Here is a 27,931-nt window from a genome sequence, read left to right as displayed (position 1 = left end):
CCGGAGGAGCTGCCGCCGCTGCCGCCATGCACGACGCCTTCGAGCATGTACCGATCCTGGAGAAGCTGCCGCTGCAGATCGACTGCCTGGCGGCCTGGGGTGAGCCGGGGGGCCGCGGCGCTGCCGCCGCTCCCCGCCGCTCCCCTCTCGCCCTGTCAGCTGTGCTCGGGGCCTGCCGCGCCCTGCCCAGCGGTGGGCCGGTCCCCGGCCGGCTGCACGCCGGGGGGGCCGGTGGCCCTGCCGCCTGACGGGCCTGGGCGTGCGGGCAGCGCGGCGGCGTGTTTTGGCTCGTTGCCTTGGCTTCGGTGCCCGCGGCAGGGGGGCTGCCGGGGCCGGGGCCCCTCGTGGGGGTGCCGGCGGCGGTCCTGCTGTGGAGGAGGCTGCCATGATTTTCAGGGCTGTAACTGTGGCTCGGTTAATTTCTCCCTAAAAAGCGTTCCCTGCGTTTTAGCTAGAATTTTTCTTGGAAAGCCCGTGGCATATTCAAGTCTAAGGTTTAGAGTCTGCATGTATTAATGGCGTATAAACGGAGGTTATTTTTTTGGGTATACCTGACAGTCAAGGTTTTGGTCAGGTGATTGCACCAGCTGTCATCATGGTAAGGCTTGATAAGGCTTTTTAAACTGCTTGAGCAGTTTCCATCAGATGTACTACCATAGCCCAAAATTGGCAATTCAAAAAACTACAGACACTGTGGAACTGCGACCCCTTTTAATCTGTCTTAAGAACAAAATTATAACCTGAATAGTAGTGCCACATTTAAACATCGGTTGTTTATGCTGGAGTTATGTAGTAGAGAAAATGTGAAGATAGTTTATTCCTGCGTTGAGGCTTTATCTGTTTGAAAGTATTTACTCTGCTGAAGTAGAAAAAAGCCTAAACCCACAGGCATGCAACAATATGGTTGTGTAAAAAGAGGTGTAATTCTTCTCTACAACTTTTCTACCAAATAGTGGAAAAAAGGTCTCGTGGGAAACAAGATTTTATTAAAATACCAGTCTCTTTAGTAATGAGAGAGCACTAGATGTAGAAAGAAATACTTGTGTGTGCTTCTTTCCTATATGATCTTCAGCAATGAGGAAGAATTTCAGTCATATTTCATGACCCAGTAAAGATTCTATGCCTTCTGCATGCTATAAATGCTGTAAATAGGAAGTGTCTGAAACTGCCACAGAGCTTGTGTATAAAAAGGTTCTCTCTTGTAAATCTTAAATGGCTGTTGGTCATCCAAGCAATTCAAATGCCATTTAAGCAAAGCTGCCACTGTCCTTCCAGGCACAGCTGACTATTTCACAGAGTTCTTATAAAAACTTGACTATTAAAAAAAGCCAAACCAACCCACCCGCATAGAACTCCCTGTTTTTCTTCCTGACAGTTCCTCCCATTATGTAGCATTGTTCCTCTCTGGGAGATAGTAGTGTCTGAAGAGTAGCTTATTGCCTCTTCTGATGGCACAAAAGATGCAATGGTTTGTTTCTTCACCTTTGTATAAACAAGTGGGATGTGATGTCTAGGCTGTACTCTGTTTTACTGCTTGATCTTTGGCCATCCTCTCCTGAGAATGAAAGCACTTCCACTGGAAAGATCATAGAAGACATTGCGTGTAGTTGCCACAGAAAGTCCTCTTTGGCATTTGAAACAAGTTTCCAAGTGTTCTGATAAATGTAGCTTGGCTGGGAAGGGCAGCAGTCTTTGTTGAAACTAATTAGACTTTTCCCCGTCTTTGTAGAGGAATGGCTCCTTGTTGGTACCAAACAAGGGCATCTTCTGCTTTACAGGATCAAGAAAGATATAGGTAAGTTGATTTTAAGAATGGCACAAAAAGTTGATTATGTTGTTTTTATTTCCTGGACTTTAAGAGGTTTTAGTGATGTTAACACAAGTATGTTTAATTGCTGATTTTTTCTCACATAGTTTAATGAATATTTGTGTGGGCTCTTTAGTGAAAGTGTATATACCATTTATCAGATGTGCAAGAAAGATAGCAAGTAGTATCAGCCTTTTTTCTATTTTAAAGTATGTTTTATATCAGATCTCCATATGTTTCAATTTATAGTAAGTTAGTGTAATTTTTGTGAATACGCTGCAATGTGCTAGTTGCCAGAGGTTTGATGTTTGTCTTCTGTTAATGAAGGACTGGATTAGTGAAAGAGCAGCTTTTTTCAGTGGGTCCATGAGCATCAAGGGATGGGGAAGAGGGATCCCTCCTAACTAGTTCTGTCGTGTATTTACTCTTCTCCCTGCCTCTTTGACAGTCATAAGTGTTCATAGTCTACTCTGGAGATGCCACAAATAGAGCTGTTCTATTTTTGGTTTAGTTAAAATAAATTTCTACTAAACAGATTTGTATTTGCATTATCTGCTATTACATAGAAACTGATGATATTGAATGCAGTAATGTAGTATGGGACAGGAAAGAAAAAAACAAAGATCTGTTTCCAAGTTCATCAGCTCTTGCAAGGATTTTCATTTGTAGCTACTTGGATTCTAGAGACTGAATTCAGCTTGCTTTTTCTGAAACTTGTAGGCTGTCTATTCCAATCAGAAAATGCTAGTCTTCAGTTGCTAGTGTCTTATCTCACATGGTAAATTTCTCCCCCTTTTTTGCATCAATGCCAGGAGAGGTTATGTCATCAGAAAGTGTCTGTAAGTCTTTATCCCTAAAACTCCTTTTAAACCCTTGTGGTGTAGTGTTTATTCCTTGTCTACTTTGCAGTGATGTGCTCCCTCGCAAGTTAAATTGCTGATATTTTTGATGGATAAAGTCTTTATGGGTATCTTGTATCTCTGGGTTTCGAAATACCTAAACATAATTCTTGTAATCTAAAATTCCAGCAAGGCAAAAATGTAACTATTGATGAACTCCTCGGATGGGTATGAGGAGCGTAATTTAAATTTTCACCTGACTGTGTAGAAGACCTTCTGATGCATTTAGCTATTAAGTAAAAGATACCACAGATATGTTAGTCATTCTTCCAGTGTTAAGTGGCCAAGTTTGATTTCATAATTCTTTGTATTAGTGTAAGATATATTCAGCCATAAATTTAAGGGCAACTTCAGTTTACAAACTCTCTCAAAATCTTTTTGGTAGGTTGCAATAGGTTTGAAGTGACACTAGAGAAATCCAACAAGAACTTCTCAAAAAAGATTCAGCAGGTAGGAAATACCATCTTCTTGATGTGGGGACAGTTTTCCAGTGTTTTAAAGCAAGAAATGAAATATGAAATGTACTTCTGGAATCTCTGCGAAGCTTAACAAAGAATTTCCCCAAAACTATAGATTCTTCTAGAGGCAGCACAGCCTGGTGTTTTTGCCCTCTCTTTCCGTAACAGGAATAACCTTGGTTTGGTTGCTAAAGCAGAAAGCAAAGAATTGGAACTTACAGGTTTATTTTTGGCTTTTATGGAAATGCTATTGCTAGCAGTAAATCTTCAGCTGCTCTGACTGAGCATGTTTGTAAAAATGATGGTAATACACCAACAGACTGTAGTATATAATTTGACTCTCGGATAAGATGCTATAGGAACGTGAATGCAGTTCCTCTTATTTGGAGTTTAGAACTAAAGTAACCTATTATCTATTGCCAGTCTTAACTACTGTTTCATTTTTTTGGTCAAACCTTGGCTCATTGCTTTCCTGAGTATCGACATAAGCACTTATTTCAAAGATTTTGCAGCCTCGTTCAGCAGCACTCTGCATATCCTTTAGAAGTACTTCTGTACTAGTAACATACCACTTGTTTATAACATTTTTTACTAGCTCAGGTTGCAAGCTCTGCGTGCTAGCTTGTAAAAACTGGGTATAAGCGAAAGGGGTTGCAATAGCTGGAGGAAGGTTGTGCATAGATAGCTGCCTTGCTGTTTTCGTTACTTTGAGAGTATCTAAGATGCATTTTTCTTAGATTATCTATAATCAAGCCTTGTTCAGAGGCTTAGTTAGTGAATGGAGTTACTAATAGAATTCTTTCTTTCAGATTCATGTTGTTTCTCAGTTTAAAATTCTGGTCAGTCTATTAGGTAAGTGAAGAAAATGTTTTGATATTTAATCAGCTCTTCTCGATGCAGTTACTTGGCTGAATGTGGCACCCTTTCCTCACACCTGCATAGTAGTCTAGTTGTTGAAAAGTTGTTGTGTAGGATTTAGGCTTTTTCGCTTTGCAGAGGAAGCATTATGCAGCATAGTTTGAGAAGCAGCTTTGCTTGTTGTAAGCCACCTTGGAGAACAAAGTATTAACACTAAGTTTTGTGATTAAAAATGAAAATATACACACACGCACTAAAGTGCGTGTGTGTATATACATGTGTGTATATATATAGTTTGTCTGTATTGGCCCATGTGTATATACACATATATATGTACATGCGTGTGTGTGTGTACTGTGTGGTAGGGGCTAAAACTTATGTCCAAACTTACTTGGTGTATCAAACTTCCTGTTGATGTGTAACACCAAATTCAGTTTATATGCAGATGGCGATCTTTTGCCATCTTGTGGAAGATCTAAGTTTGCTTGTCTCTGGCTATATTTGTTAACCTTATGATCTTCCTATGTCTTTTTTTTGCTTATGTTGCTACTCCCTTCTTTATGATCTCCAAGTCCCGGCTCTTCCAACTCCAGCATGTGTAGATTTCTGCTGCCTGCGTCCTCGTGCGTACAAAAACTTGACCACAGCACCCTCCATTTGCAACCATTCACTTTCTGCTAATTTCAGGAGCCAGTTCAAAATGGTCTTTGTTCATACAATCTTCCATCATGAACTTGCTCTGCTCTGGCCTGCTTGCTGTCCCTTCCACTCCCACTTCTTCTGCTTGGTTAGCACTTGTTCTCAGTTCCTTCATGTAATTTTACCAACGCTGGTGTTAGTTGTCTTTTCTGCATTTATTGTCTTGTGTTTGTATATGCCTTAGCACTTGCTTTTCAGCTTTTGGGAAAACATTCCCTTTCCTTTCTTACAGCTCTTAGTTTTACAAGTTCTTCTTTTTATGTAAATATAAAATGTGATAACTTATTTGAATTAGCAATGAGCTCTACATGTATTAAATATTGAATAATAATTGGAATTTTGTTTAAAACAGAAAATAACATTTATGTCCATGACCTGTTGACATTTCAACAAATCACGACAGTTTCCAAGGCAAAAGGTGCATCTCTCTTCACTTGTGATCTTCAGGTAAGAGGAGGAACACAGTGGCACAGATGTCCTTACTGTTTGTAATAAGGTTAACTTTTTTATGTTGCTGTATAGAGTAGGTTTGTTAGTTTTGTGTTATATGCAAGTTGCTTGGGTACTAGTGCTTTTTAAAATTAGTACCTGCTGGATGTTGAAGCTTTGCTTAAAGCAAGAATTTTTAATGTAGTCACCTTATTTTTTTTCCTGTGCTTCATAAGACATCTTCCCGTGCCTGTTGTGGTGGTAGCCTTTAACCTTCTGATACAAAACTTCAAGGCATTTTTATCCTGTAGTAACTTTGACTGCTGTCTTTTTTTTGAAAGGTCCTCTTCAATATAAAAGCCATTCCCTTCCCTTAAATCGCCAGTGTACTAACTCATAGTGGTTCCCTTCACCCAGCATCTCCACCACTGTTTTTATTACATTTTTGTTTCTGTTAAACTGTATTGGCCCAAGGAGTCCCATGGCAGTTGTGGTAGATTCAGGCCATAAAATGGTTCCATAAGGTACAGCAATCCTCTGTTCATATGCTGTGGTTTATTAAGTGACTCATTTCTATCCAAGTGAGTTTCTCAGCCTACCCATGTCATTCTGAAACCTTATTCATAACTAGAAGAGGTGGCTTAGTGCTCTCTATCACTTCTTATCTCTTTGCCCCATGGGAGCTTAGTATTAAATATTTTCTAAATAAGTACTTAGGGGTTTTTAGGTGTTAAAACTGGTGATGTCTTTCAAAGCACCTTTAAATGTGATCATTCCAAAGTGCCTTATTGTTTTGCGTGTACAGGCACTTAGCTTTGCTAGTATTCCTTGTCAGGAAACTTTTCTAATAGGCTAGAATATTAAACAGCTATTAATGTTTTTACCGGTCAGTATAACACATTCTTTGCATTGTTCCATTTCCTCCCCTCTCCTATACTGCATTGAGTTCAAGCTATTTATCCTAGTCTTCAGGGCTCAGCTGATAGCTCTGTACTTATCTTCTGTTTGTGTGTGTGTATGTCTTTGCTGCTTTTTTTTTTTAAATTTTTATTTGGTTTTATTTCCTTGGTGTCACAATCTCTGCAAAAGTTCATTTTTAAGTATCCCACCCCTCTTCTCTCTGTGCTTCCTTGTTTAGGGAGTGCCCTTCTGGCATGGATGAACAAAGCTGCTCAGCTGACAGCTTTGCTTCAGGCTGAGGATTCTTTTGGCCTTGTATTATCTTACTTGCCTCTTAGTTTATGAGTGCCTGTGAGTTAGGCTTGTCTGTTTTCACAGCAGTCAGATACAGGAGAAGAGGTGCTCAGAATGTGTGTGGCAGTGCGGAAGAAGCTACAACTTTATTTTTGGAAGGACAGAGAGTTCCATGAACTACAGGTGAGTTGTGTTGTTTCTGTAGTCTAGCATGCCTCAACAGGGAGTGTAGTTGCTCTTTACTGCTTGCTGTGCAGTCCCTGTTTCTCAGAGGCACTGCTGATTTTCAGAGCATTGACTCCTGTTGATTCTGCAGTGATTTGACAATGAAGCAGCAAATAAAACTGAAAATACATGCTTGAAATCACAATTAATGGCATTAATACAGTTTCATAAATTAAATCGAAGGCTGTGTTCTATACTTCAAAATACTGGTTGTAGTACACTTGTAAGTCAGTGAAATGTATTAGCGTGCAGCCTCTATAAATGTATACCTAACAATAACACTATGGAAGTGGGTCCACTTCTACCCAAAGTTTTCCAGGTATGTCATTAAGTCAGAAGGTAGTTACTGACAACAAGCACAGAGAACTTCACTTGAGAATACCAGAATGACAAAAATAACCAATGGAAATGAGTAGAGAATTCTTCAGCTAGGCTGCTCTTCTAGGAAGTTACCAGCTAATTCAGAGCACACCTCATTACTGTGCATAAATCTAGCCTTTTAGTTGAATACTGCCATTCCTTGACCAGCAGAAGTTGGTCTCATGTGGTGGGGACTATGGTGTCAACAGCAGTGCTGCCTGTTGCTCTCTGTGTTGCCAGATTTGACTTTTGCTTTTCTCTTGTAACAGTTGTTTTAACCTGTCTTCCTTAGGGGGACTTCAGTGTACCTGATGTACCGAAATCTATGGCCTGGTGCGAAAACTCCATCTGTGTAGGCTTCAAGAGGGACTATTATCTGATTCGGGTAAGACTGGGGTTTGGAATACAGTGTTTAAGAAGATTTTGGATAGCAGTAGACACTATGGAGGCTGCTCCTGTGGTTGGGGATTTAGCTAACAAATGTTTATGAAAAACAGCATCTGGTACTCTTGCTATGTGGTTTTGGAAAGGGCAGTCTAAGTCTGTCCTTTTAAACTGATGTTTTGTCAGGAAGTGATCTTCTGTTTATCACTGTAGAAACCAGTGTTTAAAGCTCTTGCAGAAACAAGGCATCAGAAAAGGTATATTTTGGTTTGGCAGCAGTCTGTGTAAGCTCAGTTTGCATTTTATTTAATGTATTAAGAAAGGAGATAGCTCTAAAAGGGAAAAAAGATCAAGAATATCTTCTTATCTGGGAGACAGTGGAGCTTAACCATTTTTCTTTTTTTGATTCTCTTGCTGAACCGTAGTCATTTCTGTTTGAAAGTCTCTAAACTTACTGTCGCTAATTTAGTATTACAGTTTCCACTTACGCTTCATTTGACAGCTTTATTTGATTCTCTCTTCTGCCTTTACAATTGGCTTCTGCCAATGTTATAGGAAAATGAGATGAAGATGAGGTGCACCACACATATGTACGTCTACGTACATGGGTGGCAACACTGATCTGTAGTCAACAGGAGAACTACACAGTAATTTTTAGTTACTTCAGACTGACACTGCTCACAAAGGAAGTGATGCCTTTCTGCAGCACTCTCCTAGATGTTGATTCCTGCCCCTCTAGTGATAGGAGTAGTTGTGCAGCTGCTCAAATAAATGGGGACTTCCTGTCCAAGTGTCTATTTTGGGTTGACTGTTGCTTGACCGACCCATACTTGAATGGCTTCATTTCACTAAGTAGGCAGAAAAAATACACGTTTTATGGTATTGTTTTTTGCTAGCTAGCTGTTTATTTGTGAGAATGCTTGAGCTGTAATGCGAGGGAAGCAGCAGGAACATGTAGCTGGAGGTGAAGAGAAGGATTCTCTGTTTTAGTGGCAGTGAGTTGTTAAATCAGCCCTTGGTGGTTTGGGGTTTTTTTTGGGGGTGGGGTGGGCATGTGTTCAGTTCCCTGGACAGCGTGTGGCCACAAGAATGAGTGAATGAGTGGCTAGGGAAGGGAGGAAGGCTAGGCAGGTTGCTTGGCTTTTAGTTTGTTTTTTATGCGGCAATGCTCTCTCATGCCAGAATAAAACCATGTTAAAGTTTTGGCCTAAATGAAATCCTCTGCTTACACCAAGAAGTGTTTTGACACTTTAACTGATGCTGCTACTATGCTATGCATTTTATAAACCTGTATGAACTATGTACTTCGCTACTGTTAGAGTAACAGGAATACATAGCTCAGACACAAGTATTCATTCCAAATGATGCAGAAGCAAGATAAATGATGATACGCAGAAAATTTTATTGCTACTCTTTTTTTTTTTTTTTATTGCTACTCTTCAAAATTGCACTTGTCCTGTTAGTGATTAGTCTGGGTTGTAAATTCCTCTGGGGGTTTTTGGCTTTGGTCTTATGCAGCTTTGAAATGAAGGTTATTTTGAAAAACAGTTTTTTTATTTTCTTTATTATCCTAGGTGGATGGAAAAGGATCCATCAAAGAACTCTTTCCCACAGGGAAGCAGCTGGAACCATTGGTAGCTCCTGTAGCAGATGGAAAAGTTGCAGTTGGCCAAGATGATCTAACAGTTGTGCTCAATGAAGAAGGGATCTGTACACAGAAATGTGCCTTGAATTGGACAGATATTCCTATAGCCATGGGTCAGAATTAGCAGTAATTTTTAAAAATGTGCTTCTTTACTCCTTTGTATGTGACAAAATTGTTATGTTCCTGATATTTAGAGACTAGCTGGATTTAGAGTGTGACAGTTTCTAATGTATTTCAAGTTGTACTCTGAGTGTGGAAGGTTTCATGTGTTTATTTTTGTTTCTTCCTCTTTGCTTCTAGTCTGTATGCCTATCTCGTCCTCAGAAGATAGGCATATTGCATATGTTTTATAAAGGGACCAGATTTGAAACGGAAGGTAGTGTGTTAAAGCACTGTAGTTCTTCTGGGCACCTGAGTGCCACAGAAATTCTTTATGTTGAAAGATGAACAAAAAGCCTGGTGGTAGTCTATTAGTAAATTGCTGTCAGTGTTGGGCATTGACTTTTGTTTTTAATAAGCAAAAAAGGGACACATTTCAAGGGGGGGGGTGGAAATTGAAGAGGAGCCTTACTTTAAGTCATGGTTTGTTTCAATGCATACTTGAGACCAATCAACTTACATTTTTCACTTGTTTCACTAATAGAACACCAGCCTCCCTATATCATTGCTGTTCTGCCAAGGTATGTGGAGATCCGCACTTTTGAACCCCGGCTGCTGGTACAGAGTATCGAGCTGCAGAGACCACGCTTCATCACCTCTGGAGGGTATTGAGTATAACTGATTATAACTTTTGTTGGTCTGTCTGGGTGTATGGTAGCACTCTGAAAAATTGGTAGAGGAAGAGCTTTTCTAACTCCCTCAGCTTAAGAAGTAGCATTGAAGCAGTCTGTTGTTTTTTATGAGCAGATGGGTAGAGGCCATACCTTAAGGAGTAAATGACAGAGTTGAGTGTCTTTGGGAATTTCTGATCACTGGAGATAACATTCTTCTCCTTTCTGCTTTGCAATATTGCTCAAGTTGCCCTTGTATCTGGTTGATCCGTGTGTGTATTAGCCAGGATTGGTTTTTTTGGGTAGGGTATTGCTCCTTCCTCAGTGCTGGAACTTAGTAACTGACCTTTTTTCTTGTTTACAGCACAAATATTATATATGTGGCAAGTAATCACTTTGTTTGGCGGCTCATTCCAGTGTCCATAGCCACACAGATCCAGCAGCTTCTGCAGGACAAGCAGTTTGAGTTGGCTTTGCAGTTGGCAGTAAGTACTCAAAAACTTTTGGGTTTGCAGTGGATACGCTTGTGCAAAAGTACACAAAAGGATCTTTTCCTTCTGCTTGACTGTAGCTAGTCTGGAGAGTGTAACCTCCCTACTGTCCACTTTGCACAAAATGGTAAAGTCTAGCGTTTTTTGACTGAAGTTTTAGTTTTGTGCTGCCACTTCTCCCTGTTGATCTATTGTGGTTTAGATGTTGATGTATCATCTTGTATGTGAAAGCTGATCTCTCCTAGTTGTTTAATTGGTTACTTTCTTTTAGACTTTGAAGTCAGTTGGAATTCGAAGTCTTCAGACTCCTTGTAAACATTTTTGCTTGGAGTTGTGTTTTGTTTTGACCAGGATTTTTTTTGTAATGGCTGTCTGTATTACTCCTGAAACGTAATAATTTCTTAGAGATGCTGAAGCAGTACATGTAATTATATTGCTATTACTGTTTTAGGATTTTCTGGTTTCTGGAAACTTCCTGGAACTACATTAAAATTAATTAATTGCATTTTGTATCATTAACTTGAAAAAAAAATTTTGAAAATGCAAAGGAGTGAAGAGATAGTTGCTGTGATAGAGCGAGTATATGGATAACCAGAGGTAGCTTTCAAACCCTCCAGGTTATCTCAGTGACACAATATGCTTAGCACCTGAGAATCGCCATCAGAGGTGTTCACTTTGGAAGATTTTTCTTCTTCTTCTTTCTTACTCCAAAGGATAATACTCCTGTTATTTCTGTAGAGTGTTTCATTCTCATTTATGAGGCCCAACAGTTTTTAATATTCATTAATTTGTATGTGTGTAGGAAATGAAAGATGATTCAGATAGTGAGAAGCGACAACAAATTCACCACATAAAGAACCTCTTTGCCTTCAACCTCTTCTGCCAGAAGCGCTTTGATGAATCCATGCAAGTTTTTGCCAAGCTTGGTACAGGTAAATGCTTGGGTTAGCATTGAGATACCCGGGTTAGGAGGAAGGAAGTGAAGCTCACAGACTATTGTGTGTGGGTTTTTGTTTGTTTTCTGTTTTGGTTTGGTTTTAAAACAGGGGTGTCTTGTGCAGACCCAGTCCCCCGTGAATGCAAATAGCCTGGGCAGCAATATAGCTTTTTTTGTGAAACTGGTCATAGTACTTAATTAACTTCAGTCAGTGAGTTAAGTTCAATCATGAATTTTCCCTTTGTGCAGAATATATTTGTATTGTAGACTATGTTACAGTGTGCGTAGCATGTACACAGACCCTTTAAGTTGCGGGTTTCAGCAACTGCCAAAAGCCTACTTGTAGCTTGGAATGAAAAATAAGGAACACCTGTAGATTTGCTAAATCCTTGGACTCGGACCAAACTGAGGATCCTTAACTCTGTTTCCTGTTTAATGGACCAAGCTACTGAAGCCAGGAAACTTTTTTGTGCTTTTGGAAGTCAAAATAGTCTCTGGTGTTATTCTTCTGGTTTGTACTAGGATTACTGGAATAGCACCTGAAGACTGGACTGTACCATAGAATAGTGCTCAAGACTGAGATTGTTTTATTGGTGACAGCACATCCTTTGTGAATTTAAACCTAGAACTTTTGCTTGTTTTGATGACACTTAACATCATATTACTTTGGAAAACTACAATGAAAGAAAAGGACTGAGAACTCAATACTTTTAACTTAAATTAGAGGGCAGTAATTTTGAATTTGCTTAAACTCCATGAAAATGGGTGCTCATTAGTTACAGATGGTGCTATTCAGTTCTTGTTTCAAAAGCACAGTAAATTTTCTCTTGAAACATTGCTTGTTCCTAGAAATCCTGTCCTACTGTCAGAGTTGTTAATGCTGGGATTCTGCAAGAAGAGCAGTAAGAGGATTATAATAATGGCTTGTCCTCCAGGTGTGCCAAGCACACAGGTTGGAACTTGTGCTTGGACTTTGAAACAGTCTTTCTCTTGCTGCTTTTGCCTTGTTTTAGCTTCTTTTCTGTAATAAGCAAATTCTATTATCTGGAACCTTGTGGACATAGAAGTTGACTACAACAGCTCTGTTGGAAAGCTAAGCTTGCTTAAAGGTTACATACATTTAAGAGTTTGCAAAAATAATGTTATGAATGGTTACTAATACTAGTTATTTTTTGCTTAGATCCCACTCATGTGATGGGTCTGTATCCTGACCTCCTGCCCACAGATTACAGGAAACAGCTACAGTATCCCAACCCCCTGCCAGGGCTCTCTGGGGCAGAGCTGGAGAAGGCACATTTAGCTCTGATAGACTACCTAACTCAAGTGAGTGCTCCTATATCTGTTTTTAGAGCAGGGTTATTCCGTTTTAGCATACTTTTTTGGTTAACTTTGATGTGCAGGAAGCAGTACGCCTACTCCAGCTCTGTCATGCTAGCGTTAATGGGCTGTCTTCATGGTTGGAAACTAGGAGAAAGCAGGGGAACTGGAAGACATGAGGTGCCCCGCAGATATGCGGGAGACATCACATGTGACTTTTGTGAAGACTGGACAAAACTTACTCATGGACCAGATCTGAACATGAGTCCAGTATTTTATTTCTAGTAGCCTTCTAAGAGGGCTTGAGCTCTTGATCTTTTGGTTTTGTTTGGTGACTATTGTGGAGGGCACTCTATCCAGGAGACACATCAAAAGCATGCATTACAAGGTGGAACAGGAGGTAGTGGGTACTGCAACTTCCTGTCATCTTTATTTTCTTGTAACTGGGATCTGAATTGTTCTGTTGCCATTCTTACTAGACTAAAAGGAAGTTTGTGTCTGAAGGAGGATAATTTTTGTGCCTAGTAGTTCAAAATCTAAATTGTTCTCCAAATGTTTTAAATGTCTCCTCACTTCTCTAAAATGTCTCTGTTCAGGTTAACCGAGTTTCCTTCTGACTTTTCTCAAGACTCTGGACATCTTGCAAAACTATAAATTTGCAAAACAAATGCATACACCTGAATGTGGTTGGAAAGGTGATGTGTTGAATAGTTAGTAACAATAAAAATTCTTTAGGAAACAATTGATTAAAACAAGTTATTAAATTGTTTTAAATCAGTCTTTTTACTTGGTGGGTTATATTTGCTGAGGTGGGATGGAGAAATCCATGGCCTTTTCCTGATAAAATGTCATTTGATGTTCTACAGAAAAGAAGTCAGCTAGTGAAGAAGCTAAATGATTCTGACCATCAGTCCAGTACCTCACCGCTCATGGAAGGAACACCCACGATCAAATCCAAAAAGAAGCTGCTACAAATCATTGATACCACCCTGTTAAAGTGTTACCTCCATGTGAGTTTCTGCCTGACCTAGAGGCCTTTCCTTTATCATGCAAGCTCTGTTGGAATTTCAAGCTGAAACCTTTGAGAAGGAGGATAAGGAGCTATTTAAAAAATTCTCGCACAACTGTCTCTTTGGTTTAAAAATGATCTGTGAAACTTTGGTGTTAGCTAGTTTGCTTACTGGTCAGGAAGGAGTTTCATGGAATAAAGCAGATGTGTCCGTTTCTGGTCGCTGCCTCTGTCAAAAGAACGTGTCCTTGCCTGTGTGTATTGAAGTTCTGATGAATGCTGCTTGTGTTGCCTTCTACTGTTAAATGCAGGAGAGTATGATCTTTGCTGTCAATGATGTTTTTCAAAGCTGACCTCTGTTGTAGAAGGGGGGAATAGCTCTGATATATTGTTTTCTTTCTGTCCCAACAAATTAGGGAAATGAAAATGGGCCTTGATTTAAGATGTTAAACTGTCACTTCTTATGCTATAAGACTTTTTTTTTTCCCCCTCTGTTCCAACTCATGTTTTGTACTATAAGCTTAGGAGGTGCACATGTTTAAGTGCTCCCTTTTTGCTTGCAGACAAATGTAGCACTGGTAGCACCATTGCTACGTCTGGAGAACAATCACTGCCATATTGAGGAGAGTGAGCATGTACTAAAGAAGGCACACAAATATAGCGAGCTGATAATACTGTATGAGAAGAAAGGTCTGCATGAGAAAGGTAGGTATGAGGTTGGGGTGGGGGGAGGAGAAGGGATAGGAGCACGTATTCCTAGTATTGAGTTTTAATGTGTCTTCAGTGAGCAGGCAATATTCTGAAGAGACTTTGTTTCTGGGTCTGTCTTGTGATTAAATCAGTCTTTGTTCCTGTTACCCGTTTGGCCTGTGTGTTCAAAAAACAAAACTTTGTTTTGTCTTTAGCAGAAAAGGAAAAATGCACTTTTCTGGTTCAAGTTGGAATGATACTTGTGGTTACAAAGGAATGAACCTTTTTGTTTTTCTGAAAGCATTACAGGTACTGGTGGATCAGTCAAAGAAAGCCAACTCACCGTTGAAGGGTCATGAGAGGACAGTGCAATATTTGCAGCATTTGGGTGAGTGTGGAGGAGAGCATTATTTTTGTGAAGGTGTTAACTCTTGTTGGGCTTAGTGGTTATTCTGCTGTTCAGCAACTTGCTACAGACTTATCATACTAAAGGGTATCCTTGTCATCTTGTCTGGTTTCTTGCATAATGCAAACTTCAAGGATTAGTTTGTGAGCATCTTGTTGAAACTTGACTATCTTATTGGAAAACATTCCTTATTTCTGATAAAAAATTTCCATTGGTAGAAAATATGCCATAGTATTCTGCGTTTTCTTCCAGTGATAATTTGTCATCACTGACAAAAGGAAAGTCTAACTTCTGGGTTAGGCTTTCCAGCTGAAAGTCTAACTTCCAGTTGCTGGGTCTTGTAGTATCTTTCCTGAGATGAAGAATCCTATAGGAAGATTTTGTTTTCTGTATAGGCAGATGTAGGTTATGACCTAACAGTTGCAGATGCTGGTCACAGCATCATGGTCGGACTTGCTTGGTTGACTATTCATTGTGAACTCCCAAGTCCTTTTTTGGTTTTTCGAGAATAGTCCCCTCCCATCCAATAATATTATTTATTTCTAAATGCACAACTCTTTAAATGTATCACACTACTAGTTTGGTAGTGAGTAGTTTATGGGGGAAATACCTTTGTTCATCTCCCAGTCTTACACTGTTGGCAAAGCTTGATATTTTTTCTGTAATTACTTCTTTTAAGAACTGCTGGCTTCTGTTAGCAACATGTTTATTCAATGATAATACATTACTTACAATGACATTGAGATCTTTCCAGTTTGTGCCATGTGTCTCTCTTAAACGCTTCTTATTCTTTGGTGGTGTTTGGTAGTGTCATTCATGTTAGAGAACTGTAGGTATATACAACTTTACAAAACAAACTTTTAATCTTATTTAAAAGTAATTCTGTCATCCTGATAGGTCAATTGAGATTAATTCATGTCAGCTGTTCATTTGTTTTACCTGAGATTGATGATGTTTAAGACCTATAATTATCCAAGTTGTCTGGAATGCTTTTCTAAAATCTTGGCAGCTTGCTAAATTTCTTTTAATCTTTTGGAGCTTCTTTGGTGTCTCAGGACCTCCTGGAAATCAGTTTTCCTGTATGCTTCTTGCTCAGCTCTTTAAAATTGGTAAAGAATATTTGGGTCTGTTCACTTCAGAGTAATGAAATACAGTGGAAACAATCTAGAAAGTTAACTATTGCTAATAAATGGAATGTTTTACGGTAATGTAACTTGCAGCTTTTCCCCCCAAGTAAATAGCAGAAATGTAATGCTGTGTGTCTGTTTTTAACTGCACTACCCATTCTGCCTTGATTAACTGATAAGTCATTTCTGGGAGTCTCTGAAATAAGATGATAAAAGCATTTCAGACTATGGGGTTTCTACAGATTTTTCCCCTCTGCTCCCCCTTTGGTGAGGCTTCTGTAGTTACGAGCTTCTAATCTAAGTAATAATTGATTTCTTTAAAAATTTTTTTTAAAATTTTAATTACATGGAATGTATTTTAAGGTGCTTTCACTTACATTCTGATTGAAGTAGAAACTCTTCTTTAGTCATCTCTTGTCTCTAGGTTTTTGGACATTTAATGAAGTGTTCTTAAATAGTTCTCAGGTAATTATAGAAATTTTTATCCAGGCTTGTAGCTGTGGTCTTTTAAGTCATCAAGTATGTATTACGGATTTGAGTTTGCTACTTGCCATGTATCAACAGAGCAAGCACTTACTGTTTGTCGCATCAAAGCGAGTATTAATTGTTAATTCTGTGATTAGCCATGCCCATCAAAAATACACTTTATCTGTGCAGAGTTAGGCACAGGAGAATGATGTATTTGATTGGGTGGTAAATAGTGTTCTGTATTATGCTATTCCTTATCTGTTAAAATAGTGTTCTGCAGAACTTCTTCCTATTATAGCTTGTATTTAAATTAGGGATTTGCTGACAAAGTTTAGAAATTCAGTATCTGCTTTAATTCTAGCAGCACAAAACATATTTGCCTGTGATCTTCAGTGTGAATCCCCATGCAGCTGAATGTTATGTGCTGAGGGAGCCAGTTGTTTTGCAGTGTGGTGTGATGTGATGTTGGCCTTTTAGTATTCTGATCTATAAGCTTTGGTAATAACTTGATGAGTTCCTTTCTCCTTCTGCCATCTTGAGTGTTTTGAGTAGGTTGTAACTTCATGTTTGATTTGGTTGTGATTTCTCACTTGTTTATTAGAAGTTAGACTTTCTCTTCTCTGTCTCTTGTTCTACATGAGAACTTACTACCATGATTTGTCCTGTCCTTTAAATAAATTTTCTCAGTGAGGCTGGCAAATCCATTACCATACAACGCCCTGTTAATTCAGAAAGTGAATTGAAGTTCAGTGAAATTCAGACCCGTGACCTTAGTACCCTTTGCCAAATCACTGTTTTGTTTCTGAAACTTTGAAATTGGCTCTTCTGGGGGCTATTTTAATTGTTTTACTTCGTAGCGCTCATCTTCTATTTTTTTTAAAATACTGCTACTGTGAAGATGCTGCTTATTTTAAATACTTAAAAAGTAACTTACTCCTGATAATATTGTGGGATGAAGAAAAGCGAACAATGGCTGCCTTTTTATAGGGTTGGTGTAGGTTTCTGTTTCTTGTATAGCTATGTTGTTGCATTGTTCGGGCAGTGAATACCTCAGTGTGTTGTGATCAGGAGGGTGGGGGGAAAGTCATATTTTCCTAGCATGTTTTATAAACTTTGAACTAAGTTGTCCATTGAAAGTATTCTTTCAAAGAGGCAGGTCCTAAATTTTCTTAAAAGCTGAAAAGTTATTACCTGTCTTGTAGTTTCTGTGCCAGTTACTTCAGTACTAGGATGCTTTACTACTTGTTATGAAGTATTTGAGCATTTGCTATAGAATTCATTAGACTGACAGGCTGGAAATAGGCTGAAGGAAATTAGACGAATGAAAGTACAGTCTTTTTCTACCCTAATAAAAACAAATTGTAAGGGAAGGCTTTTGGAATGTGTTTAAGACAACTGAGCTTGATTTTGGTCTGAATTGTTTACGTTTGGTGGCACTTAGTATTTGAGTTAATTCTTATTCCTTTTTAAAATTGTGTTTGTGAAGTAATGAAATTGTGGCTTTAGCCTGGAATGTGTGATTCACTTGACTTGAGCGGGGAAAAAAACCAAAACGGATTCTTCCTGTAAATTAAGCTTTGCTTGGCTCTGAAAGCATCTGCTTGTGTTGTGAGTAGATAGATCTTTAGGATTTTAACATTGAGCACTGCTGCTTTTTGTATTCCAGGAACAGAGAACTTGCATTTGGTATTTTCCTACTCTGTCTGGGTGCTAAGAGATTTTCCTGAAGATGGACTGAAGGTAAGTGTGGTTGAAACAGGCACCTTGCCACTGAGATTCTTAGTGCAGCGTATGGAATTGGGAGAACTCAATGTAAGAAGCCATGTATTAATGCTAAATCCAATTAAATACAGAATTTATATGTTCTATGTTCAGTACTGTGCTAAGATTAGCAGTAGATAGAGCAGGACAGTTCTTCTCATGCTTTTCCATTCTTGGAATACCTTATCTTGTAATAAGTAGCTAGGAACCTTTGATACAACATTTAGTGTTATTTATGTCATGCTTTTTGCACAAGGCCCTGATCGAATATTTAAATATCAAATGTTAATTTGCTGTTCTTACTTTCCCTTTCCTCTTTGATATAGAACTGACTTCCTATATTTGGGAAGTGTTGGGTGCTGTAAAAGAAGAGTGTTAACTAAGGCAGAAGTGGGGATGTTTGTTAGTCCTTTCAGGTGCAAGATAGCTTCTGAGTGCCTAAATAAGCTGCTCAGACTTTTTTGTACTTCTTGTGCTTGTCTTTGGACATATGTGATGATGTGGCAGTGCCTCAGGGAAAATACACTGTAGCACTTTAAATTAAAAAAAAAAAAAAAGAAAAAAGAAAGAAAAAAAAAAAAAGAAATCACCATTCTGTGAATAAAATTTTGTTTAACAGATATTTACAGAAGACCTCCCTGAAGTGGAAGCTTTGCCACGAGACAAAGTGCTCAGTTTCTTGATAGAAAATTTTAAAAGCTTGACTATTCCTTATCTGGTAAGAACCCAATCTGTGCTAGTGCATTACATTCAGTACAACATGTTACATGTAAGGCTTTAGTTCTTCAGGCGTTGGAGCCTGATGCTGTCTCAGAGAATGCTAGCTTTGCCATAAGTCGTGTGAAGGAAAAATAATTAAAATACATGAAATCCTGAAGACGAGCTTGGTAAAGGCAAGCATGGAACTGTTGCTTGCTTATAACAAATTACTTCCCAGAGGAAGTTTCTGTAACTGAACATGTATTTACAGGAACACATCATTCATGTCTGGGAAGAAACCGGTGCAGACTTTCACAACTGTCTGATCCAGCTGTACTGTGAGAAAGTGCAAGGCTTGATGAAAGAATATCTCAGTTCTTTCCCTCCAGGTATGTTTAGCCTTTCCTGGTGGGAAGACTGGGGGCATGGGACAGCACAGGGGAGCCTTCACAGTGTACTGCTCTAAGCCTTCCCTCTTCATATCCAGAAGAAGATATCCCAAGTGATGACGGAACTGGAACAATAGAAGTTGTGGGTTTGTAGGGAAGTCTAGTTTATTGCCTCCCTAGAGATCTTAAGGGACCAAGTGACACTTGTTCATGATTAAGTGTAATGGCAGCTACTGCTCCCCAAATTCTACACATTAAGGGTAGGGAAGGGTCTTGAATAACTGAGTCTATTGTTTGACCAGCCACTTGATGTGTTTTAGGGAGATGAAGTAATTTGGCAGAATCCCAGCCCATATAACAGTTTTGTCAGCATTTGTTTCCTCCTCATAATAATTTATCTTCTGTGTACTAGTGGAGTGAAGTGGTTGTCCTACTGTAGCTTATGTTGTTTTCTTCCACATAGATAAAACTCCAGTGCCTGCTGGGGAGGAAGGAGGAGACTTGGGGGATTACCGGAAAAAGCTTCTACTTTTTCTGGAGAAGTCTAGCTGGTATGAACCTAGTCGACTAATTAGTGACTTCCCCTTTGATGGTGAGTTCAGTTTCTATAGGTTAACTAAACCCTAGCTTATGGCATTGTACAGCAAAACCTCCTCACTTATTGTAGAATCATGGTAACTAGAAACAGAAAAGATGGCTGTATCTCTATTTGTAGGCCACTGGTGTATATACTAACTCTGTTTTTGCTGGCACAATTGGGTTTACCAATCTCTGCAGGATTCCTCTAACTGTTGGCCTAAGCCCTTGTGGCATCTCCCATCACTTAAATGTTTAGCCTAACTTTTCGATGAGCCTGAATTGCTCAACAGATCTGAAGTTTGTTGTTTCTTAAGGTTACTTAAGAATTCATAAAATGTTACACTGAGACTAGTGTGAAGTAGCCTTACAGTCTCAGTGTAACTTTAACCTGTGTTGAGACTATAGTTCCTTCTGTTAGTCTGGTCACTAATGGAGCTTATGTTGTCATTTTTCTGTGTAGCTACTAGCTAATCCTTCATGCTATCACTAGGTCTCCTAGAAGAACGTGCTCTGCTCTTGGGTCGTATGGGGAAGCATGAGCAAGCTCTATTTATTTATGTTCATATTTTGAAGGACACCAACATGGCTGAAAAGTAAGATTTTTTTTTTTTTTTTTACTGTTTTACTCACTGCCCTGTGGATAGGATGTGTAGTGAAATGTTGCTGTATGTGGAACATGAACGCTGTGAGCCTTCAGGATCTCCTAGGTTTCCATGTTTTGTTGACTTTTAGGCTCTTCCAGGTATCTGTTCAGTACAGATGATGATGCTGAACCCTTGAGGCTTACCTTTTCATGCGTTTCTGTCATTGCTCTTCAGAGCAATATGACTGTCATCAGTGAGATCTTTGTTTCCACCTGTCCTTAGCTTGTGAACTTCTGTATGTTGTTTTGCTTCCTTTCTCTTTTGAGAGACGTTCACTAGCCCATATGCAAAGTTAAGCTCCTTCAGTTAGCAGAATCCTCTCTAGGAAAGATACGGCATTTTGTTAGATGTATCATGTCAGGGAACCTTCTGAGTGAATCTTAAAGTATTTAGGTGAAAATGGAATTAACTGATACTGGCAGGTATATCTGAACATCGGGGCCTGTTCAACGTAGCTTCTTTTAAAGCTATTTTCAGCAAATGCCTGTCAGAGGACGTTCAACTCTGGTATGCAGTGTGCTCTAATAAACACCTTCTCTTTGTGATTCAGATAAAGTAATTAGATATATCTACACATATTTTTATGTTTTGATGTGTTGGAGACATCTTTTTTCCCTTTTTTTACACAGCTGAATTAAATTTAGTTTCTGCATGAAAGCTTTTTAAATTGATAGGAAGTAGCAGACTTGCACAAAATCTCCCTTTTTCTCAGCATTGTAATGCAGAGTAAATGGTGCAATTTTGTTGTGCAGCTTCATTAATTGATCAGAATTGGATGTATGGTCACCTGACTTGGATGGCTTCAGTAATCAAAGCTTTTTGAATGTTAATTTTGTGGACTGATTCTCTAGGTTCCAAAACTGTCCCTGCATTTCACTTCATTCTTCTCTGTTCTAGCTACTGCCATAAACATTATGACAGAAACAAAGATGGCAACAAAGATGTAAGTAGCTTCACTTTGCAGTCTTCCTTTTCAGCAGATGTATTGGACTATTCATACCATGTTACAGAGTATAATGTTTTTGTTCTGTATAGACTATTTCAGGGTGTGTGTAGGTAGAACCTATGTATAAGTTCTTGGAATTTAGGAATTAGTAGATGATTAGTTTTTTGTTTTGTTTTTTTTTAATTGTGGGGGTGTTAAATTTTTTTGTTGTTGTTGAGAGTGTTACTGTATCACTGGAGTTGAGCATATATTCTGTAGCTAAAGTTGTGATGGAATTCAGAAGACAAAATGCGGTGTGCATATTCCACGTACTTCTACAGAAAAGTTAAAAAAAGAAAAAAAGTTAAAAAGCAGTGAAGTGTTGGTTTCTAAAGGTTATGAATGAGTTATGTAAGATGAGGGAGGTGTGGTTAAAACTACTTTTATAGAAAAACTTCAGTGTAGAATGCAAGTCTTAAAAGGCCTTGAGCATCATTGATACCTTTCAGGTTTTGTTGTTTTAAGATAAGAGCTGTTTAAATGAGCACTTCAGAATTTTGAATGGCATGGGTACAACAATGGGTACCATTACTGGGTTCTACCAGCACTGTCAATTGTGGATGTGGGCAGTGGTTTCAGAATTTTCCTTTTGTGTGCAACAGGTCTATCTGTCGCTGCTCCGGATGTATCTCTCCCCACCTAGTGTTCATTGCCTGGGACCAATCAAGATGGAAGTGCTGGAGCCTCAAGCCAATCTGCAGGCTGCTCTGCAGGTTTTGGAACTACATCACAGCAAACTGGATACCACCAAGGTAAGAAAGACTTGTTAAGTACTCAGTTTGTACTGTTGGCAGAAGGTACTGGAGTAAGCAAGTGAACAGAATGTAACAGTGTCAAGCTAAATGTGTCAATTTCTATTCTATTTTGTTCTCTATTCCTTTTTAATTTTTCCTAACTAAGTATATTTTGTTCCAGGCGATAAATCTACTCCCAGCAAATACACAGATTAGTGAGATTCGGATCTTCTTAGAGAAAGTCCTTGAAGAAAATGCCCAGAAGAAAAGATTTAATCAAGTACTCAAGAATCTTCTCCATGCTGAGTTTCTGAGGGTAAGTACCCACCACCTGTCATTTATGAGAATGGTGTTTTAAAACTGATACTCAATATTTAAATTAACTGTTCCTTATACAGAATGTGCGTCCCCTAGATGGTGCTGTAGTGCACCTGAAATGCGTAGATGTGCATCAAGTAGATTCAATGTCCCTTTATCGGGAGATGGCAAGTACATTCATTTTAGTTTGGACAAGGTGTGTGCATTGGCTGTGAGTCTCTGGACTCACTGTGCTCTGGTGTGCATTGCAGGATTATCTTGGAGAGCATGGAATGGATTTCTTTCAAATAAACTAAACCAGATGATGCACTTCAGTAGTTCACCTGAACACCCCTTAGTGATTAGAATGCCTTAGTCTGTGGACCAGTGTGGCAGGTTCACCCTGGCTGGATGCCAGGTGCCCACCAAAGCCACTCTATCACTCCCCTTCTCAACTGGACAGGGGAGAGACAATACAATGAAAAGCTCATGGGTCGAGATAAGGACAGAGGGCGATCGCTCAGCAACTACAGTCATGGGCAAAACAGACTCGACTTGAGGAAATTAGTTTAATTTATTACCAGTCAAATCAGAGTAGGATAATGAGAAATAAAACCCAAATCTTAAAACACCTTCTCCCCACCCCTCCCTTCTTTCCGGGCTCAACTTCACTCCCGAATCTCTCTACCTCCTCCCCACGAGCTGCACAGGGAGACAGGGAATGGGGGTTGCAGTCATTTCATCACACGTTGTCTCTGCCGCTCCTTCCTCCTCAAGGGGAGGACTCCTCACACTTCTCTCCTGCTCCAGCATGGGGTCCCTCCCACAGGGGACAGTCCTCCACAAACTTCTCCAGTGTGGGTCCCTCCCACGGGCTACAGTTCTTCATGAACTGTTCCAGCGTGGGTCCCTTCCACGGGGTGCAGTCCTTCAGGAGCAGACTGCTCCAGCATGGGTCCGCCACGGGGTCACAAGTCCTGCCAGCAAACCTGCTCCAGTGTGGGCTTCCCATGGGGTCACAACCTCTTTTGGGCATCAGCCTGCTCCAGCGTGGGGTCCTCCCCGGGCTGCAGGTGGATATCTGCTCCCGTTAACCCCCATGGGCTGCAGGGGGACAGCCTGCCTCACCAGGGTCTTCGCTGCGTGTTGCAGGGGAATCTCTGCTCCGGTGCCTGGAGTACCTCCTCCCCCTCCTTCTTCACTGACCTTAGTGTCTGCATAGTTGTTCCTCTCTCCTCACTCCAGCTGCAGTTTGTGTCCGGTTGGTTCCTCCCCCCCCGCCCCTTCTTAAATATGTTATCCCAGAGGTGCTACCACCATTGCTGCTTGGCTTGGCCTTGGCCAGCGGTGGGTCTGTCTTGGAGTCAGCTGGCATTGGCTCTGTTGGACATAGGAGAAGCTTCTAGTAGATTCTCACAGAAGTCACTTCTGTAGCCCCCCTGCTCCCAAAACCTTGCCACACAGACTCAATACAGCCAGACTGGTTGAAAGTAAAATCCTGCAATTCATATAGTGTTGGGTGTTCAATACCACCTGCTCTGCTCTACAGACCTGCTTCTTTGTGCTGTACAACTTGCTAATATAGATAATAGCCACTGAAAATGAAATCATGTGACGGGTTTTAGTTTCACCAGACTAGAAGGGAGCTGTGGTGTGTGGCATTGCTTTTTGAGCAAGTTGGGGTTTTTTTGTTTTTATTCTTCTGTAGGTCCAGGAGGAGCGGATCTTGCATCAGCAAGTGAAGTGCATTATTACAGAGGAGAAGGTGTGCACTGTATGTAAAAAGAAGATAGGTAACAGGTGAGAGAGCATGTGCCTTAAAGCTTGTGAAATTGAATCAAATATGAATCTTGTACACGTAACCTAAGAATGTTGCAAAACTTGCAATGAGTATATACGTGGAGAGAACAGCAGTATGAGGGTTGAAGAGCGTTTGAATTGGAAGTTACATCACTCAACTGGGTGGCTGGGAAAACGTCAAAGCTTTAGTCAGTGAAGTGTATAGCAAGAGTTTAATCCTGCTTTTGACAAAGGATAATAAAATCCCTTCAGAAACTTGTAAGTCTTCCTACTTCACAACTCTAGAAGGCAGAAAATAACTTCTCATACTGAATTTGGAAGATTTTCTAAGAACACTGCCTACTACCTGTTTCTTAACTGGATTTAAGAAGGATGATATGAAGAATCTCAAACTAAGATACATTTGTAATAGTTTCCCATATCTGATGGCTTTGTGGTTCCCTGGCTGTTTTACATTTTGTAGCCTAATTATCTTAGGATGTCTAAAAGTAGAACTAGTTTACTTGATACCTGGATGCCAGTAACTTTTCTTCTACCACTCCTAGTAGGTAATTATGGGTTGGTATAGAATGCAAATTTCATTTGCACTCCTTTTCCTCTTTGAACTCTAGTGAAATGCCACATGACTTATTCCTTGTTTCTCTTGTTGATGTGAACCCTTCTGAGATATGAGTAGCATTCACAATGATAAAGGTTCTTTTTCCAAAACATTTTCATGAACATAGGTCTAAATATACTTACTGCTGTGCATATTGTTTTGCTGCTAGTGTGTAGCATGTAGCATCACAATTTAAATTTGCATATGCAGTATTGTTTTAGTTGTCTGGAAGTTCAACAAGGTTTTGAAGGTCAATTGTGTCAGAATGTCACCCAGTCTTTAATTTGTTACCAGTGACTTCCAAGTAGTGTGCCTATAGAAATGAAAATAGCTACTACTTTTTTTAAATGACCCTCTTACAAAATCCATAGAATTCTTTTGTCTGGTTTTCTCAAGAATATATTCAGGCTGTAATTCAAACAGCAAAGTATCACTTTCATGTAAGCATCTTTTTCTGATTCTGACACAACTTGAATGCTCTTGTTTCAAGAGGGAAAACTGTATTGACAGTTGATTTTTGTGTTCTCTTTGCAGTGCATTTGCTCGATACCCTAATGCAATAGTTGTGCATTATTTCTGCTCCAAAGAAGTCAACACATTGGACACCTGACCTTGTCATGGTCAATCTCAACATTCATATGAAATTCAGAACTGATGACTTAAGAAGTTGATGCCTCTGCGATTTTTGAGGCCTGTTGCTAGGTTCTCTTATACTGGGTAGAAGTCAATTGTAACTGTGGACTGACTGTACCTATCTGGCAATATTGATTTACTAGAAAATGACTTTAACCATGTTATTATAGTGCTGGCAACTACACTGAACCTCTTAGTACTCAGATGAAGAATAGAAACTGATTTTTGTAGTGACTTTTGTATTGCACTCCAACCTTGCAAATGAGTTCTTAGACAACTGTTGGGCATTCACCACAAGTCAAGTTTTGCTATAAAACTTGCCTCCATAGGGTGACAACGTTGTGATTTGGCCTTGTATGTAAATAGTTTTTTCAAAAAAGAAAATTCCTTTAAAGTCTTTGCAGCTGTATCAGTGTTGCATGGAGATCACCAGGTGTTTGGCATAGAGAAGGCTTCTGTGCCTATTTCTAGACCTAGAAAATACAATTTTACTTTCATCTCAGTAATGGGAATGTTTAAATGCTGGCCAAAGGAATCCTTTTATTGATATTCAGTGTTATCACCTGACCTTCTGATAAGCAGAAGTTCCACAGGAGGTAGTCAGACAAACCGGAGATGCCACTAGTAAGCATTTTTTTCTTTTTACTTTAGTTTGAGAGCTGTAAATTGAATTAACTTGTGTGTTGTTTGCACTGTATGTGTTCACTCTTAGCATGAGTGGAAGCTCAGAGACTATTCCAAGAAGTTCACATCTGCACTCATACCAAAAAGCAAAGAACACTCTGTAAAGCAACTTCTGAAGGGAGTGAACTATAGTTACTGCTTGAGCTTCTAGACTACACTTGGGATTTGTGTATATAAAGTTCTTTGGTCTCTGGTTCACTCTCCAGCATTGAAGTAAAATACCGACTATTTCAACATCTCTCTATTTTAAATGCTCTAGAACTGTGTTCTGCTCAGGCTGGTACTGTTCTTAAGTTACTCTTGGGGCAGAAGTCTTAACTACAAAAACTAGATTGTACCATACTCCTTGTAGGCTGTAATATTTTTGTCTAACTTATTTTTCCACAAACTTTAATCTATAGCAGATTGGTATGAGGGATACTAAAAAGTTTGATCGGTTCAGAAAGAATCTGTGCAGTGGTAATGAAAAGGCAGCAGTAGCAAATAACCCAATAGCTGGATGTCTGACTCCCAACATCCTGGTCTAGCAATACTTATAAATATGTAATTATTAAATAGTATGGAGCATGGCATGTAACTACCAGATACTGCCTCTTAATGAACAAGTAGACAAATAAAGCCTGTCTGCCTAAGGTGTAATTGGATCTCAGTTAACGCTACAGGTTTACTTAAGCCATTGTTATGTGAGTGTTTTTTAGGAACAGATCTGCTGTAGGCTGATAAGTCCCAATTCACTTTCATTTGCCAGTGTTAATAGTTTCCCTTGATAACTGTTTTTTCCCTTTCCACATGTGTTTGTATTTCTTGTTCATATGCCGTGCATTCTTATGGATTTCTTGGTCCAGTGTTTTGCTACTTCTGTACCTGGATGTCTTGGGCAGTTTTGCTACTGATGTCTTTCTGCAGAGGCTGGGTAGAGGGAATCTGTGGTGTTAATGTTTTTAACCTTGTAATTCTTCTATTTGAAGAAGAGAGCCTAAAAATACTTATATTGGATTTGCACATTCTGTATAGATCTTTATATACTAGTTCAGGTACAGAGGGAAGATGGTTTGGGAGAGTTGTGTTTACAGGTCATTTGAGAATGAAAGAAGGGTATTTAAAAAAGCCCTGTATTCTTTGTATACAGATATAACAATATTGCTCTGATTTTTACCTATCTTATGTTTAGTACTGTTAGTCTGATTTTTATTTACCTTCATTATCAGCTACCAGGAGAGCTGTATTCACATTATGAGGATCTTTGTGCTCTTACTTTCACAGTTAAGGTTGTACCTCTGTTCACCTCCATTACATACCTTTTACAGAGATGTGGTTTGTGATGTAATTTTTTTTTTGTTGGTTCTTATAATGTGGTTTGGGTTTACTAACCATACAGCAGGTTTATCTAAAGCAATAGATTGTAATAAATATTGTGAACCAGTGTGTGTTTCAATCATTGTGCAGTTAAGCTTCTCTGGGCTGCTGTAAATGATTTTATGTATTAGTCCTCACTTTCTCCTGGAAGTCAGACCCAATGCAGGGGCTCCCAGTATCACTTCTGCTTGAATATGTGTAACTCAAATGAAGCTATGTCATATGAGAGCTATCATCACTTCTCAACTTTTTAGATCTACAGGTTTTTAGATCTACAGGTTTATAGTATGCTTGTGAATGTTCTCAATATCCTACTAAAAACACTTTTGTATTCTCTCTTTGAAGAATGTTTTTGAAAGTCTTATACCATTAAATATGTACTTATTAGAGAACACTAAAATTACTGACAGTTTTTTTTGAGTGGTGGTATGCTATTTCCAGGTGGGGAGGGGTGTTGAGCTCTGTGTGACCCAATCAGGAAATGTTTAGGTTCACAGGTTTGCAGTTGCTTGAATTGCAGGTCATAGACTAGTCTAGTGTTGGAAGTAGAATATACATCTTCAGTTTTCCCATTCTATAGAAATGGGAGATATCAGCAC

General features: G+C 39.4%; 1 protein-coding gene across 2 annotated transcripts; it reads left to right on the top strand.

Annotated features, from left to right (window-relative positions):
- Positions 1-26: 26 nt before the first annotated feature.
- Positions 27-27,691, top strand: VPS39 (VPS39 subunit of HOPS complex). Of its 2 annotated transcripts, XM_075712100.1 has the most exons (26): positions 27-99; positions 1,730-1,795; positions 2,614-2,646; positions 3,092-3,156; positions 3,974-4,016; positions 5,074-5,168; positions 6,429-6,527; positions 7,222-7,314; positions 8,888-9,071; positions 9,602-9,722; positions 10,093-10,213; positions 11,022-11,151; positions 12,337-12,479; positions 13,340-13,483; positions 14,046-14,187; positions 14,474-14,560; positions 17,840-17,913; positions 18,554-18,652; positions 18,905-19,022; positions 19,486-19,614; positions 20,092-20,194; positions 21,143-21,188; positions 21,833-21,982; positions 22,146-22,280; positions 23,970-24,061; positions 25,194-27,691. In XM_075712100.1, the coding sequence occupies exons 1-26, from the start codon at positions 27-29 to the stop codon at positions 25,267-25,269; spliced, it is 2,661 nt and encodes an 886-aa protein (XP_075568215.1). In that variant the 3' UTR covers positions 25,270-27,691. The 2 variants fall into 2 exon arrangements, with proteins under 2 accessions (XP_075568215.1, XP_075568214.1); XM_075712099.1 differs by lacking the exon at positions 2,614-2,646.
- The last annotated feature ends 240 nt before the right edge of the window (positions 27,692-27,931 follow it).

The sequence above is a fragment of the Pelecanus crispus genome, chromosome 6 (genome assembly GCF_030463565.1).
Source record: "Pelecanus crispus isolate bPelCri1 chromosome 6, bPelCri1.pri, whole genome shotgun sequence".
Taxonomy (NCBI): Eukaryota; Metazoa; Chordata; class Aves; order Pelecaniformes; family Pelecanidae; genus Pelecanus; species Pelecanus crispus.
The sequence above is the reverse complement of the archived record's forward strand: the minus strand, read 5'-3'. Positions and strand labels throughout refer to the sequence as shown.